Source organism: Vigna umbellata, chromosome 7 (genome assembly GCF_029865625.1).
Source record: "Vigna umbellata cultivar VRB3 chromosome 7, Vumbellata_1.0, whole genome shotgun sequence".
Taxonomy (NCBI): domain Eukaryota; kingdom Viridiplantae; phylum Streptophyta; class Magnoliopsida; order Fabales; family Fabaceae; genus Vigna; species Vigna umbellata.
The window spans coordinates 26,607,433-26,623,614 of record NC_142171.1 but is presented as its reverse complement, the minus strand read 5'-3'; the positions used below and the strand labels follow the sequence as shown (position 1 = coordinate 26,623,614).

At 31.7% G+C, this 16,182-nt stretch overlaps 2 protein-coding genes across 3 annotated transcripts; one reads left to right on the top strand and one right to left on the bottom strand.

The window, feature by feature from the left end:
- Positions 1 to 1,707: 1,707 nt before the first annotated feature.
- Positions 1,708 to 2,220, top strand: LOC148195594 (TPD1 protein homolog 1A-like). Its single transcript, XM_088094211.1, has 2 exons — positions 1,708 to 1,783; positions 1,866 to 2,220. The coding sequence occupies exons 1-2, from the start codon at positions 1,735 to 1,737 to the stop codon at positions 2,168 to 2,170; spliced, it is 354 nt and encodes a 117-aa protein (XP_087950337.1). The 5' UTR covers positions 1,708 to 1,734; the 3' UTR covers positions 2,171 to 2,220.
- Positions 2,221 to 3,300: 1,080 nt separating this feature from the next.
- LOC124823859 (putative ABC transporter C family member 15) lies at positions 3,301 to 15,012 on the bottom strand. 2 transcript variants are annotated; one of them, XM_088094247.1, is made up of 12 exons: positions 14,898 to 15,012; positions 13,725 to 13,804; positions 7,540 to 9,881; positions 7,359 to 7,445; positions 6,469 to 7,107; positions 6,057 to 6,221; positions 5,416 to 5,710; positions 5,054 to 5,268; positions 4,365 to 4,670; positions 4,157 to 4,220; positions 3,822 to 4,061; positions 3,301 to 3,572 (listed from the first exon to the last, which is right to left on the bottom strand). In XM_088094247.1, the coding sequence occupies exons 2-12, from the start codon at positions 13,762 to 13,764 to the stop codon at positions 3,427 to 3,429; spliced, it is 4,539 nt and encodes a 1,512-aa protein (XP_087950373.1). In that variant the 5' UTR covers positions 13,765 to 13,804; positions 14,898 to 15,012; the 3' UTR covers positions 3,301 to 3,426. The 2 variants fall into 2 exon arrangements, with proteins under 2 accessions (XP_087950373.1, XP_047152122.1); XM_047296166.2 differs by lacking the exon at positions 14,898 to 15,012 and adding an exon at positions 13,918 to 14,074.
- Positions 15,013 to 16,182: the final 1,170 nt, after the last annotated feature.

Genomic DNA, 16,182 nt, shown 5'->3' with positions numbered 1-16,182 from the left:
AGATAATTGAATTCTTACTCTGCTGCTTTCCAAGCTAACATCGTCTAAAGCTTTTACAAGTTCTCTTATTTCATTTTATTGAATTTATCATCTATGTGAGACTTAATTGAATTTGTACTTGTACTCAAAACACTGATTGTTGTATTCAGAAGTTAATTAAAATACATGTATGTTTTAACTCAGTTGAGTTAAACGGTCTAGACAATTATCTATGGTTGATACCAGTAGTGGTTAAACTCGGTCTAGTCAGATTGACTAGGGAACCAGAAGTGGTTGGTAATACTTATATACCAGGAGTAGGTTGTATCCGTTGTAATCTTGTTAAAGATTAATGGAACCCCTTAAGAGATATTAAGGGAGACTGTACATAGCTTAGATTAAATGAACCCGTATAAAAATACTTGTGTTACTATTTATTCTATTTAGAATGTTTTTCTAGACGCTTATTTAAAAACACAAGCGTTTAACAACTACTGCAATTTATCTAACACTCTTAATAGTTATTAAACATCATTTTTGCGAAAAAATTTGAAACACTATTCAAACCCCTTGACCCCTCCCTCCCCTGTTATTTTGCATTTGGTGTAGGACATACCACAAATTCCAAAATGAAATACAATTTTCTAGTTACCACAACAAAAATACAGACCATAAATTATGAGCACAAAGAATCTATACAAAGCTACAAATCATTAGAATATACAAAAGTTAGTCAATCCTCCTTTGATTTTAATTTCCTTAAATGGACAATCTTACTAGCTGGGTTCCTTTCCATTCCAAAATCAACTGCTATTAAAAATAATATAAATGATAAAAGTAACTCATACTTAATAAGTCTTAAGTAGCTTCATAATTCATAAATGTTCATGACAAAATAGTTAATAAATTCATAAATATTTAGCACAACAAAAGGAAAATTTTCATGTTAAAAGGAGAATTATCATCCTTCTTAATCTGTCTGTGATGGCTAATTCATGATTGAAGAAGACTCGTGTTAAGAAAACAAAAGACAATAACATTGATGATATTTCTTTTAATGATTAATATGGACGAGAATAAAGCAAGTTCAAGTTGGGATGCTACTACGAATATATCATACATGCACGGGGAATACGAAGATGCTAGTAGTGATTACTTAAGGAGTGAATTATACAATCATTCTATATCTATAAATAACACTATGTTATTTATTATAAACAATAATAATTAATCTTAATTTAATATTTTATGACTGGCCACAAATATTTTAAAGATGATTTTAGATAAATAATAAAAGTATTAACAGATTGAAAAATAAAAACTAAATTAATAAACCAATTTTTTTAATTTTTGAGAATTACTTAAATATTCTAGTATTTTATATAAGGAGGAAAAATGAATTTTTAATGAGTAATTTGAATTGAAATTAATTAATACACATGTTTTTTAAAACGAATATGGAATTGATTACTGCGTTACCTTTCTAAGAATTATTTTGAAAGAAATAGGAACATTATCAGGAAAATAATGAAGATATATAATCAAGTATATAATTAAAAGTATATTTTCTCTTTGCTAATTTGCCTTATTTTCCTTCCTAGTTTATGATCATTAAATTTAAATTCCATTTTTTTAAATGAAAAAAGAAATTAATTGGATTAAATTCAAATAGGTCTATAAATAACATCATATATACAATGTTATTCATTGTCTAAACAAATTGAAAAATTGAAACTTGTATTTGTGAGATCAGAAATGGTGAAGATTTTGATCACAACTCTTTTACTTGCTCTTGTCTCACAAGGTGAGAGTTTCTGTCATGAATGAAACATGAGTTTTTTTTATTGAATATTATTGATAATTTGTGTGATGCATGATGATTTTAGGTTATAGTCAATGCTCTTTAAGCGACATCCATGTAGTTCAAAATGGAACAGGACGTAAAGTAAATGGAAAACCAGAATGGACTGTGACTATCACAAATCGGTGTGCATGTGTTCAAACCAATGTACAATTGAATTGTAAAGGATTTCAAACAGTTGAAGCAGTTAACCCTCTACTTTTGAAAGTTTCAGGTGATGTGTGCCTTGTTAGCACAGGTCAACCTCTCTTTAATGGTGCTATTGTATTCAATTATGCTTGGGATTCTCAATTCCCTCTAAATCCCATTTCTTCAAATATTAATTGTTAAATGTACAACCAAACACCTTTTTTATTATTATTTTATAATAAGACATTAGGTTTATGTTTTGGTGAGACTCTGCTGAATAGTTGATGACCGTTCGATCGTATAGTAATTATAGTTTTGGTGAACCGAACGTTCACTATTTTTGTTCTGTAAATATAACTGTTCGGTTATATGTTGAACGTTCGATAGTGGTACAGGAAGCTCTTGCAAAGTTAAACGAAAAATTTAATGGGTATTTTGTAATAACTGTAAGTTTGATGTTCGTATTATAGTAACTGTTTTATCATATTATTAAATGTGGATACTTGTATATAGTTGTGTGCTATATTTTTGGGATGTCAAGAATCTAAAATTATTCGGTCCATATTATTATTTTTAGATAAGTACCTTTCAATGGTAAAATTGCTTCTTTAAGTAAAATTATCTCAATGCTAGATTATCAGAAAGATAATAAGATGGTCAAATAATTTCATGTATTTGATTAATATTTTCCATATAATTGACCAATGATGTTCTTAAGTCCAGTTAGCATGAGAGCTTTTCTTGTTAATTCTTGTTGTAAAGAAATAAATTAAAGGCTTTATTACTCATTTAACTTTGAATAAATTTTACCTTTTACTTTATACTAAATTTATTTTAATTTCGATAGATATTATTTTAATATTTTCTCTAAACATATTATTCTTAAACATCTTTTAGCTCTTACATATAAAAAATTATCAATAGTAGGAGTCTACTTATTAAAGGCTGAAATTTGATTATAAGACTACTTCACTCCCATTAATATATTCAAATTGATTTACTCTGTCCAACACAATTGTCTTTTAAACAAAACAAATCAACCCAAATTCCAAACCCTAGTGATAAAATTTCAATTCCATTGTACAATATGGCCAATATAAAGTGCACTTCCTCACCAGTTTACTAGTCATAATGAACCTACACATCTTAAACATCCTTATTTGCCATTTCAAAATCTCATCATTCACTCACTATGTGTATGATCTTCTTTCTCTTCTCTCCCACTTTCCTCTTTCATGCTCAAACTGGTGCCTGTGCTTCACCATTATATATATATATATATATATATATATATATATATATATATATATATATATATATATATATCAATGAAGGGTCACTTGAAGAATCCTTTTTTGCTGTGGATAAGTACCACAAGATGGGGCTAGGAACCCCTTTATTGGTATATCCTTGCTGGTTTTATCCTCTTCAATATCTTAATCAATGTCCATAAAGTTCTATAATTGTTCCCTACTTTGGACATGTTGTATTGCCAAACTGTTTAAGCTTTGTGATCTTCCAGAATACTCCTTTATTAGTTTAAAGAAGAAGGAATCTTCTCTCTCAAGTAACCTTGATGGTTCATCATACTCTGCAATTCTCCCTGTAACATAAGATTGATGCATTAAGCAACTCCCTTATCAGTTTAACATATCAAATTTCTAGTTCCATTATCATGTTTGCTTTTAATTATTAGAATTAATTAAGTTTTTGATCCCTAAAACAACTTATGCATAAGTTAAGTTTAGCTTATGTAGAAGCTCATTTCATCTTTTTCTTCTTGTTTTTCTTTCACAAAATCGCTTATGGAAAAATTTGTTGAAGCAAGGCAGAATGTGATAAATGCACATACCATCACTGAGCACCAAAACCAAATCGCTATCAATAACTGTGTGGATTCTGTGAGCTATTGTGACAACAGTTCTATCTTTAAACTCTTGACTTATGATGTTCTGTAACACTCCATCAGTTGCAGAATCTACCGAGGCTGTTGCTTCATCCAGCACTAGTATGCTGCTTCTTTTCAGCAGGGCTCTTCCAAGGCAAAATAGTTGCCTTTGGCCAACACTCCAGTTATCACCATTTTCAACCACTGATAAAAAGGATTCATGTCAGTTTTTGTAACGATTACAAGTATCACAAACAAGCATTACAAAACTATGAAAGTTCAAAGATAAATTGTTCAACCTGGGGACTCCAACTTCTCTTCCTTGGCCCTCACTAGGTGGCCCAGTTGACATTTGTCTAGAGCCTGAAAATGAAAAAGTCACTGGTAGATGATGATAATGTTTATGAAAAGTTTAAAACGTCATTTTGGCCTTGTGTGAAAAAGAATCTTCATTTTTTAGCTTCCATTTTCATGTTCTAGATCAAACTGTTTGATTAAATTGTTTACCTCCCACACTTCAATGTCAGAGTATTGCTGAAGAGGGTCCAGGTTTCCTCTGACAGTGCCTTCAAACAAGGCAGGGTCTTGTGGGATAATGCTAAGCCTTGACCTTAAGTCATGGAGGCCTATCTTGCATATATCAACATTGTCAATGATAATGCTTCCTTCTCTTGGTTCAACAATCCTGAAAATGGCTTGTATGAGGGTTGATTTTCCACTCCCAGTACGCCCAACAACACCAACTTTCTTCCTCCCAGGAAATGTGCAAGTGATGTTTTTCAACACAGATGGCAGATGTTCAGCATAACGTATCTGTCACACATTTTATTGCATAGTAGAATATAAGTATTCAAGAACTCATGGACATAAAAGAAAAATATAGTTGCAAGAAGTATACTGAGGAAACAGCCCATGAATCTATATGCCTTCTGTACTATTATTCAATCAGATATTGTCAGGTATTGAAAACTTGTTGACATTTTCATTGATTATCTTATTAGTTATATCTATATTGCATATATGTTTATCATATAATAACATATCTCTTATGATCTTTGGTGGGTTGATGGTGTAAAACTTTTTGCAGACAGTGAACAGAAATTAAACCCTAATGTTACCATATGCATGTATGCTTATACATATTATAACATATTCCTTATATGTGTTAAACATGTTTTAAACCGTTGCTATCTAACCTGCAAATTTTTGAAACATATTGTTCCAGTTTCTGGCCAGTTGCTTGGTGGCCTGCTGTCTTCAATCACAAGAGGTGCTTCACTTTTTATATTTGTGTACTGAATAATTCTTTCAACTGATATCATCTTGTTTTCTGCGTTGCATATGTTCCATATAACTGAAGCTTGCAGCACATTCAGATTGATCCCATATGTTACTGCCAGTCCTGCAATACCTGTAACAAATCCAATGCAGAAAAATGTAATTCTTAATTCTTGAAAGGTGATTTATCTGATGATCTATTAGTGTGTTCCAATGAAACATGGATGTTTATTGTGGTGATTGACAATGTTAAGTTTCCAAATAAAAAATTACTACTTACTTGGGTTGATTATTCCTTCAGGGAGGCTCACAAGCATGACCAGTGAGAAGGCAAAAACAAAATTTGACAGTAAATTCAATCTGAAAGAAAGCCATTCCATTGCAGAAACATTATGAAACCATGGTCTTGAGAAGCCATCCACAAGGACAAGATTGGTGTATATGAAACGGCCCTCTTGATCAAAAGCTCTTATTGATGCTGCTCCTGCCAAAGATTCTGAAAAATGGTGGAGAATTGGAGTGATCTGTATCTGTGCTAAGCGAGCCAGTTCTCTAGCTGTAGGGGTGTAATATCTCTGAAATAAAAAGCATTCAACTTCTGTTAGGATTGGACAGTGAGAAAAAGAGATTAACTTCATAATCATTTTCTGCTATTAGTTTAAGATGAGTACCATCACTTCCTTATTCTGTTTCAAATGTTTGATCTAAAATTCAAATATATATTTCACATAGTTTGTAACATCCAATTCCAATGTCTTAGTTTTAACTTTGTTACATCATTGACTGATATGAATTTCAATGTTTACTTGATAAACTTGAGAAATCATATTATATCTTGTATAAATTTTGAAACCAGGAATCTGTCTCACTTTTTTGTTTGTCCTGTCATAGATAGATCAAGAAGGAAAAAGAATTACATACTTGATACCATATGCAGACTGCAGTTACTGGAATGAAGATGACAAATACTTGCCATGCCACCTGACACATCACGGCAATGGTTCCTAGAATCTGTATTATTGAGAAAGCACACCATCCTACTCTGTTTGCCATTTCCAAGTCTAGCACACTTTGATCTGTGGAAGCCTGAAATCAAAGTTTTCTAGTGTTGGTATCATTGAGAAAAGAACACTTCAAAGAGGATAAACAGTCTACATCCAACTGTTTAAAGTGTATAACAGTACACAATAAGATAGCCAAGGATGAACTTGTGCAGAACTTTTTTGTCACTCTAATGCAAAACATTAGTCCATTCCATTGTATTAAGAATCAAGAAATACTATTGTGGTAGTAATGATAAGCATAAACATAATTGTTATGAAAGCTTACTTACCCTATTCAAGATTCTTCCAGCTGGGGTAGAATCAAAAAAGGACATGGGGGCACGGAGCACACTATGCAACATCTTTGTGAAAAGTGTCTGTGATGTCCAAAGTCCAGCATTTAACACCATCATGGCTCGCAGCAGAACACAGAACGAACCAGCAACTGAGAGTGCCATATAAATAAGTAGTATGAAATTCATGTCATATATAGGCTTGGCATCACTACTTGTGGGGCAAACCCAAGCCATCCAATAGTTACTGGCAATCTGAAGTATTTGGAATGAAGATTGTGCCAAGATAATGAGAGGAACAAACATTCCTCCTTTGACAGTGGTCAAATAAGTCCAGTAAACTTCTTTTGCTATGCTTCCTGTTTCTCTTTCCTCTTCTTGCACCAACTTTCCATCATTTCCTTTGTCCTCTGGAGGATTGTCTTGCACTTTGTCATGCTGAAGACTTGACTTGGAGTTGAAGTTGGATTCACCTTCCTCAGCTATTGAATTGAAACTTGTTCTACTTGAGTTTTCAGCAACAACAATTGACTCCAGAGCTTTGCTGTGAGCACCAACTAAAACTTCAAATCCTATATTTTGCTTTAGAAGATCTTCAAATTTTCCAGCTTGTGCTATCCTTCCATTTTGCATCACCTAGATTTCATTTGGGTCACCATTTGTTATATACTAAGCAACACTGACAATATGGTGCAAACTTACCTTATAAAGTAATTTTGTATGGTTTGATTAAATTTAAATTAGTTGATCACCAAACACTTAGCTCTCTTAAACAACATGAGTAGTTGATCAGATTTTAATGTCTTTTAGTAGCATAATTTGATCTGTTCTTTGGTGATTAGAATAAACAAAAAAAAAAAAAAACAAAACGTTCACGCTGCATTTACCAGAATGAGGTCTGCTGCTGGGAGAAACTCAACTTGGTGTGTAACAAAAATTATAGTTTTCTCTTTGAGAATCCCCATAAGGCACTCCTGCATAAAACATGTGGAACAAATAGTAAAGAAATTGTTTCTCACACCATGAAGTGTCTGCATATTTTTTAAGTCTTAAGAAAATGTAACTAACCTTGAAGAGGTGAGTACCAGTATGAGCATCAACAGCACTGAAAGGGTCATCAAAAAGGTATATGTCAGCATCCTGGTAAACTGCTCTAGCAATCTGTATCCTTTGCTTCTGTCCCCCACTCATGTTAATCCCTCTTTCTCCTATCTCTGTCATGTCACCACATGAGAATAGCTCAAAGTCCTTTTTCAATGCACATGCCTCAACAGTTTTGTCATACTTATCAGCATTGTACTCTTTTCCAAAGGTGATGTTGTCCCTTATGTTTCCAGTCAGTATCCATGCAGATTGTTGAACATAAGCTTTTGTTCCACTGATCTTAACATTCCCAGACTGTTTATATATTTCTCCCAAAATGCCTGATAGCAGACTAGACTTTCCTGAACCTACAGATCCACAAACTGCCACCTTCATTCCCCTCTTAACTTTCAACTCTATTTCATCAATGGTTGGAGTTGTTGAATCAGGATCCCAGCTGAATCTCCCTCTCTCAATAACTACATCAAATTCTGTTCTGTCCTTTGCAACATTTTCAATGACATCATGCTGGATTTCTTCCTCACGAAGGAAGGAAGCGATCCTATCAACAGAGACTTTTCCTTGAGCAATCACATTGAGCAAATCAGGCAAGCTGAATATAGGATCCTGCAGCATTCTGAACGTGGCAAATGCAGACAAGACCCTTCCTGCTGTCAGTTCAATCCCCATGAACATGCATGCCCAAAAAGTTATCACAGAGATGAATGTAGGTGATCCCCAAAAGATAAAAGCAGAAAACGCTGCTTGCCTCAAGGACTTTGTTAGCCAATTATACTCTACATTCCTCAGTGCTTCTACCCTTTGAGAAAATTGAGTGTCCCATGCTTGAAGCTTCAGAGTCCTCATGTTTCTGAGGACTTCTGAAGTGGCTTTCATCCTGTTGTCCTTGGCATCCATGATCTTGGCTTGGTATCTTTTCTGTATTTTTGTTAGAGGTATGTTCAAAGTCATCACTCCCAACGTAGCAGCTAGTGCAGCCAATGAACCTAGTCCTAGATTTGTATGCAGAATGAACACTGCTAAGGAAATTTGTATTGGCAGCATCCATATGACATTTACATACCAAACAAAATCTGTGATTCTCTGCACATCTACACTCATGTAGTTCATTATCTCACCACCCGTGTGACTTTGGCGCGATCTACTCGACAGATGCAGACCCTTCTGATATATATGAGATATCAACGCAGCTCTGAGGCGAAGGCCTAATTGCCTAGCTCCAAAAATCCATTGCCTCTGAGCTATGGTCTCAACCATTTTGGCACAGAGAAAAGCCAGTGACAGAAGGTATCCACTCTTCAAGCCACGAGTTTCCTTCTCTCCCAAGAAATCCACAAAGTCTGTTATCAAGTAAGGACCAACATAAGATGCTGAAGCATTTACCACTGCAAACAATGCATTCATTGCTGCTTTCTTCCTAGCGAACAGGTAGATTGCCTTGTAGATAGAAGGGTTTGCAGTGCCATCTTCCTCCTTGACTTTTCTAAGGCTCTCATCAAAGGAACAGGTCAGAAACTCAGCAGAGTCTTTGATGTCAACATCAGGAATGTCACTCTGTTCAAGGGGTTTCTTATACCCTATTGCAAACAAGGGGTTAAGCCATGAGAAATTAATGAGTTGGAGAAGTGAGGCTTTTCCGTATGGAGATTCCCTTAGACACTCTGAATGTTTCTCAGTTTTCTCTCCAAGAAGTGGTTCAGCTGCACCATTTGTGGCAAGCATCACAGTGCCTGTCTTCCCACTTGTGGAAATAACCAGAAGGCATGTTGAAGCAAGCAAACCAAGGAAATCTGCATATTCTCTGATGCTAATCTGACCACTGTTGGTGACACTGAAATGAACATGAAGGCCTGTGCTTATAATGCACACAATGAAACTGCAAAGCCACCAAGCCCTCAGAATCCAAGGGAAATGTGTGCTTGATTTTGATATCTTGCATATTGCTACAAGACTAGTTACCCATGATAGCACTTGAACTATTTCTGATGTGAAAGCCTGAAGTTTTGAGGTGCATTGAGTCTCTTGATTCAGCATCAGTAGCAGCAGTGATGCATGAACAGCCAGCAACAGTGTGTTGCAGACAATGCTGATTTTGTAAGCAAAGCCATGTTTGATTGCTGGTGGATGCATCGATTTTGTGGCACCATCTGGAACCTTGGTTTGCTTTCTGATCAGGCTCACATATTTTCTCAGGAGTTGGACTAACAAGATCACAGAGAACCCGAGTTCCACAGGTAAAATCACATGCTCCAACAAGCATGGTGATTCTAATGGCTGCCATGAAGTCCAAAACTGACTTTTTAGCTCTGCCAAAGACAACAAATTCATTCATGTCAGTTTCATGAAGATATATTCCATTTAGTTCCAACAAAAGTTGACGTTAAATAATGTGATAAGGTTGTCTCATTGTTCAGGTATTACAGTTTCAAATTAGCTATTTCATTCATTCATGCATGAAAGACTTGGTTTTAAGAGTAACAATGAAACGGGTAGGAATTTAACCATCTCATCCTCATCTCCCTATTCAACTGATATAATTTTTCTTTCTCATTCTCGTTTCATCGAGCAACACTATACTCATATTATGCTCGTGATCTCTTTATTATTCCAAATATTAATTGAATAATTTAAAAATAATAGAAATCACAACAAATAAAATAATATATTATTAACTATTCAATGTAAAAAACATACATATATTTTTTCTTCTCAATTTCAAATATCAAGAAACAAATTATAATTAATCAAAAATATTAAATAAAAATTGAATAACAATAAAATGATAAAAAGAAGAATTGAAAAATGACCGAGTCTATATATTCTATAAATATTACACGAAAGTAATAAAAAATTAATTAAAAATATTTTAATTATTTAAGACTTACATACATAAAAGTGATGAGAGACATTAATGATATATATATATATATATATATATATATATATGTTCTTTTTGTGGTTTGCACAGAAAAAAAAGTGGGTACATCACGAAGTTTTTTAACATAAATCATTAATTCAGGTGAGAATGTTTTGCTGAATAATGTTTGTTGTTAAGCACTTATATAAAGACAATTGAAAATAAAAATAAAATAGAATAATTTTTTTTAGTAAGTGTTTATTAAAGTTATAATTTTATAAAGTTAATTATAGTACCGCTTAGACAATTGTATAAGTTATAAAAATAACAACTAGATAATAAAACAGAATAGCCACTTATTCAATAATCATTCACTTTCCATTGAATAAAATAAATCGAAAACAAATATCAATTTTAGTTTTTAAACATATAAGATACTGTTAATTTAGTACTTGAAATATTGAAAGTGTCAAAAGATCCATCAATTATGTCGTCTTAATTTTTATACAACTAATTTATTATTAAAACATAATTTTAAAGACTAATGAACACTAAATAACAAAGACTCTGTCATTATTAAATTATACTAAGGTTGAATCTATAATTTCCACACATCCACATACCAATTCAGGTTTTTTTTTTTTTCTAAAGACTAAATTAATAGTATCCCAATACATTTAACAATAAAATTAATAATTTATCTCTACATTTATTCTTTCTTTACACATTTAATATTTAATATATCTTTTATGTATTGATTCATTTTTCTTTTACGTAATTCCCATAAGTTACTCTCTTTCCCTTCTCACAATGTCTTTCATAACTTTCAAATTCTTTCCCTCGTCTACTTTGTTATTCCTATTTAAAGAAAGCAACATAAAAATAAATAAATATGCATTAAGAATCTATTAAAGTTAAAGTAATATATAAAACGATTCACTATTCCTAATGTTGTTTTTATAATTAAAAATAGAAGAGAACAATATTATTATATATAATTTCTGAGTCAATACTTTGAAGATTTCATTGAAACAACTTTATGATATTGTTTTTGTGTGACTCTGATTTAGGAGTATGATTTTTAATATTAGTTTAAGTAGTTTGTGTAAAGTTGAAAGAAACGTAGGAAACAACTCAGCAATGATTGTGAAAACTTGTCCGGTTCTTAAAATTTAATGAATTAAGGAATATTTGTCGTATATTCATTATGTCAACAAAAAGTTAAATTTTACGGGAAACCCAAAACTTAGATGCATTAACCAAGGTAACGAGACAGCTTTGGAATCACTGTACCGCACCGCATAGTTGTCACTGTGGTTTTCAAAACAAAATTTGTCTTCTCGAAATCATAAATGTTTCTATGATAAGTTACTTATTTCATCTTAGCATTTGTGTCATGTTCTTATTCTAAACATTTTATAGATCTTTTTTTTGTTTAATAGTTTATTATAATAATATTTTTAATTTTTTTCGTTATTTATATTTTGAGTATCTATTAGATTTGAAATGGTATAAAGATGTAAACAAACATTGGAATATAAAAAATGTTCAAGATTAAAACTTTAAAGTAAAAAAGAAAAAAAAACTATTGATCACTTCACTTTTTTATGATACCAAATAAACCTAATTTATCTATTGCTTTTATTTTCACTTAATTCTTTTAAAAAACAATTTTTTTTATGATATAAAAATTAGTGCATGTTTATAAAGATTTAATTATTATTTTGAATGAATTGAATTGTTAGTGTTTTTCAATTCAATATTATTTATCCAAAACAAACTTTTTAAAACAACAAAATTCATTTAAAAACTCAACTTCTTCACACAATGGAGATTTTAACTTACTACCTTGAAAATTCTAATCTTTTAAGTAGAAACTTCACAAGAAACCCTTTGGAATTCCAACCCTTTGAAAGATCAAGAAAGCAAAGTTTAAGTTTTGTTGTCTTCCCCACTTGAAGGAAAAATTGGAAATTGGAAATTTATTTTTGGAAGAATAGAAGAGTGGCATGTGGAGTATTATTATATTGATGGGAAATGGTTCTTGCACTTAGAACAATGAATCCACCACAAGAAACTAAAAGACAATGTAATTTCCTGACAGCTACAAAGGTCATGTCATGTGGTCTTTGTCATTTCAATCTCACACCAATCACTTTCTAATATGTGGAACCTACTTGGAAACCACTATGTGGAATTATTTGGTTTAATAATTCACATATCAACATGTATATTATTATAAAAGTGTTACACTTCACTTTGGATACGTAAGAAAACTAATTATTTAGTATGTTATTGTTGAATTTTGTTATTTTAGACACAACAATTAAAGCCGCTAATTTAAGTTTAAGTTTGATCTTCACATTGTCATTGTTTACTTGAGTGTGTTAGAAAATTTTAGGAAGTATGTTTTAATTTAATGATTGGATTGTCCTTTCATATCTCTTAAAAGACAAGATTAATATAATAATTTTAAGGATTTTATTGAAAAAGTTTAAATATCTCTACAAAGACATTTGAATTCTTTATGGATGTTTAATATGAACTAAAAAAAAGAATTGAAAAATTTAAAATATTTTTTATGAAATATAGTTGAAGTTATATATATATAATATATTATATATATGATAAACAAATTTCATTTATAGATTAATCATCTATAAATTTAAAATATTTCTATTACTTAACATCACTCAATAGATTAAGAATATACAATATCAGTTTATTATGATATATATATAAACATAAACCAGTTAAAATTATTGATAGAATGTATTTTTGGAAAAGCAAACTATATATTTCATATTATGAATCACAACTAGTAACTCTTTTTTCCTTTTTCCTTTATTGTTAAATCTTAAAATCTCTTAGAAACTGAAAAACAAAATTCCTTCAAAACATGGGATAGAACAACAGAGGGGTCATTAAGGAAGTGAAGAACAAAAAGACAAATAGAATAAAACATGAAGTAATGCTCATACATGATCTTAATTAATTAGTATTGTAAACTAGATTAATCTCCAGTTTGGTAATCAATCAAAAGAAAATTTTCACCCTCCAATGATCTTATTTATCACTGCAAATAAGATGGTTTCAGTTCTATGGATGACAAATTCAATGCTATATATACTTAAACTTCTGCTCTTTTAGTATAGTAACTGATGGTGGGCTGAAAATTTCATGACAGAAAAACATTTCATGACAGAAAAAAGTTTCAGTTTTGTTTGATGTATTGCATATAACAGAAGGAGAAGCTGCATAAAACTTGTAAGAATGGTCAGAAGTAACTTACTTGTGGCACCAAATATGTTGTAGAAGTTCTCCAAAGCCATGCTTGCTTCTGAACTTGAAGCTCAAATTCTGCTGTTTGTTCTGCAGAAAAGAGTCACATAATCATTATTTGGCTTTCTATTCAACACCTTATATCTTATGATAATATTAATAATAATAACTACAACAATATATGCATAGACATAGCCACTAACATGTGATGAGTTTAGAGCTTCTGAGAGCTGAGAAAACAAGCATGAGAAAAGTGAGAGAGTCACATATACAGAGAAAGAGAGAGAAGGGTTAGGGGAGATTTTATAAGAGTTGCAATAGAGAAAAGGTAAATAGCTAGCTTTGTGCAGAAAATATGTTTTTGTTTATTTTATGGTCAATTTTCTTGGTGAGAAAGAAAATTGGACTGCTATTATGTCACGTGAGAGTCTGCAAAATTCCATTTTGGCATGTTATGTTGGATCAATGTATGGTTTTTGTGGTCTCAGTAAGATAGAAAAAAGCTGCCATTAACAAAAGAAAACAATCTGCGATGGATCCATGAGTGCTGATAAAGCAAATCCAGTTAAAGGGAATACCATGAGTGTTGCAAAGTTCAATTAATGAAATATTTCCCACATTACACATCCTTCATAAGAAAAGTGAACAACTTAGACATGTCATATAGACTTAGAATGCCTTGAAATGGGTCCAAAACATGAAAGATTATACAAATAGTTTTGGAACTGACTTTTGTGGACACAGATGGTTTGATATTGATATTCTTTAATAACTACAGAAAAAGTTGAAAAATTCCTTAGAAAAATTCAAATGGGACAGTCTTTTACTTGGAAATTCAGACAAAACCCTAATTACAATAGTAGAAAAAAAAACTTCAATTGCTGAATAAATTTCTCATTTTGGGGTAAAAGAAGAGAGATATATATCCCACATTTTGGTTAAATATTTGAGAATTATGGAAGTTTTCTGATACAACTTATGGGTATTCAACTATAAATTCTTACCTCTAACGCAGCAAAAACAAGAAGAAGAACAAAAAGTTCTTGCTCATAATTGGTTGAAAACCTAAAATTTCTTGAACCATGTCTCAGATTGCGTATGTAAGTACAATTAATTAATCGTACGAATGTTCCGCACATTTTATGAACGAGAATTCTGAAGGAAATAAATGATTTTAGCGTACCTAGATGTCAACATCAGGAGCATAATGTTGGAGTTTGTGGTTGGAAGAATGATTGATAAAGGGAAATTTTTGAGATTGGATTGAAGAACAAAATTGTTTGAGAGGTTCTGAATTAATCCCTCAAAACCACACCAAACTGCAATTTCATTTGATATTGATGCTTTGTTTGCCACCATGATGTTTATAATGGAGATAGCATACACTGTAAATACAGAATTAAACAAGAGCAATTGAATTTGGATCACAATTTACCTAGATATAAAAAATTATATATATATATATATATATATATATATATATATATATATATATATATATATATTTAGTTCATTTAATTTGAAATTATTATTTTTTTAATTCTTCATAATATGTCCAGTCATTAATAATAAATTAATTGTATTGAAATGAGAATATTTCACAATATAGGTGTATTTGAATTTGCATTATTTATAGTGGTATAACATCCATTTAAATAGTATAATATACTATTTAGAAAACATCATATATTCAATAAAACAGAACACTTAATAGAAATAAAATATAAAGTCTCGTAATAGGTATATAAACATAACTATAAGGCAAGTTTTATATACAACTTTTTAATCCAAAATCTAATTATAATTTTAGTTCTCTAAAACAACCAAAAGAAAATATATATACTAAGATATCTATATATTTGAGTCATTTCTACCTAGAGCTTGCTCTACAATCGTCTCCTTTTGCTCACACCTACCATATGATCATCGTCCAAAGAACCAATCATACACGAATAATCAAACAAAGAAAACTCACAAAGAGGGTAAGTTAATGTAAAAAAAAAAAAAAATCTAACATCGAATATTAAAATTTTATCATACATCACATTTCACACAAAGTAAACTAACCATCATAATCATGTCATGGACCTAGACTTGACCATCCAGATATAATATGAATGTCAGAGTTATGGCGGGTCATGCACTTGTGGTGGTCTCTATTGTTCTGCAAAGTCATTGCCGATAAGCATCATCCTACCACACGCACACACACAAGGTTAGTTTGTTCCGTGTCTCAGACCATATTGGAGCACCTAGGCTAGCACATCCTCCTACTCTCATCACATGTATCACTCCTCTCTTAACCCTAAAAATTACTATAACAAAAAGATTAAAATCTAAAACCCTAAAAAGAAAGGTAGCGACGATAGCGGCGAGAGGTAGCGGCGGTAGCGTCAACGCGAGAGGCAGTGGTGGCAGCGCAACGCGAGAGACAGCGGTGGCATCGTAACGTGAGAGGCAGCGACGAT

Bases quoted from the DNA above. Each gene is read 5' to 3' on its own strand.
- LOC148195594 (XM_088094211.1), top strand. From the start codon at position 1,735: ATGGTGAAGATTTTGATCACAACTCTTTTACTTGCTCTTGTCTCACAA. The intron at 1,784-1,865 runs GTGAGAGTTTCT...TGATGATTTTAG, and splicing joins ACTTGCTCTTGTCTCACAAG to GTTATAGTCAATGCTCTTTA.
- LOC124823859 (XM_088094247.1), bottom strand. From the start codon at position 13,764: ATGGCTTTGGAGAACTTCTACAACATATTTGGTGCCACAA. The intron at 4,671-5,053 runs GTTAGATAGCAA...AATGTGTGACAG, and splicing joins TATGTTTCAAAAATTTGCAG to ATACGTTATGCTGAACATCT. The intron at 3,573-3,821 runs GTATGTGCATTT...CTTATGTTACAG, and splicing joins GGTTTTGGTGCTCAGTGATG to GGAGAATTGCAGAGTATGAT.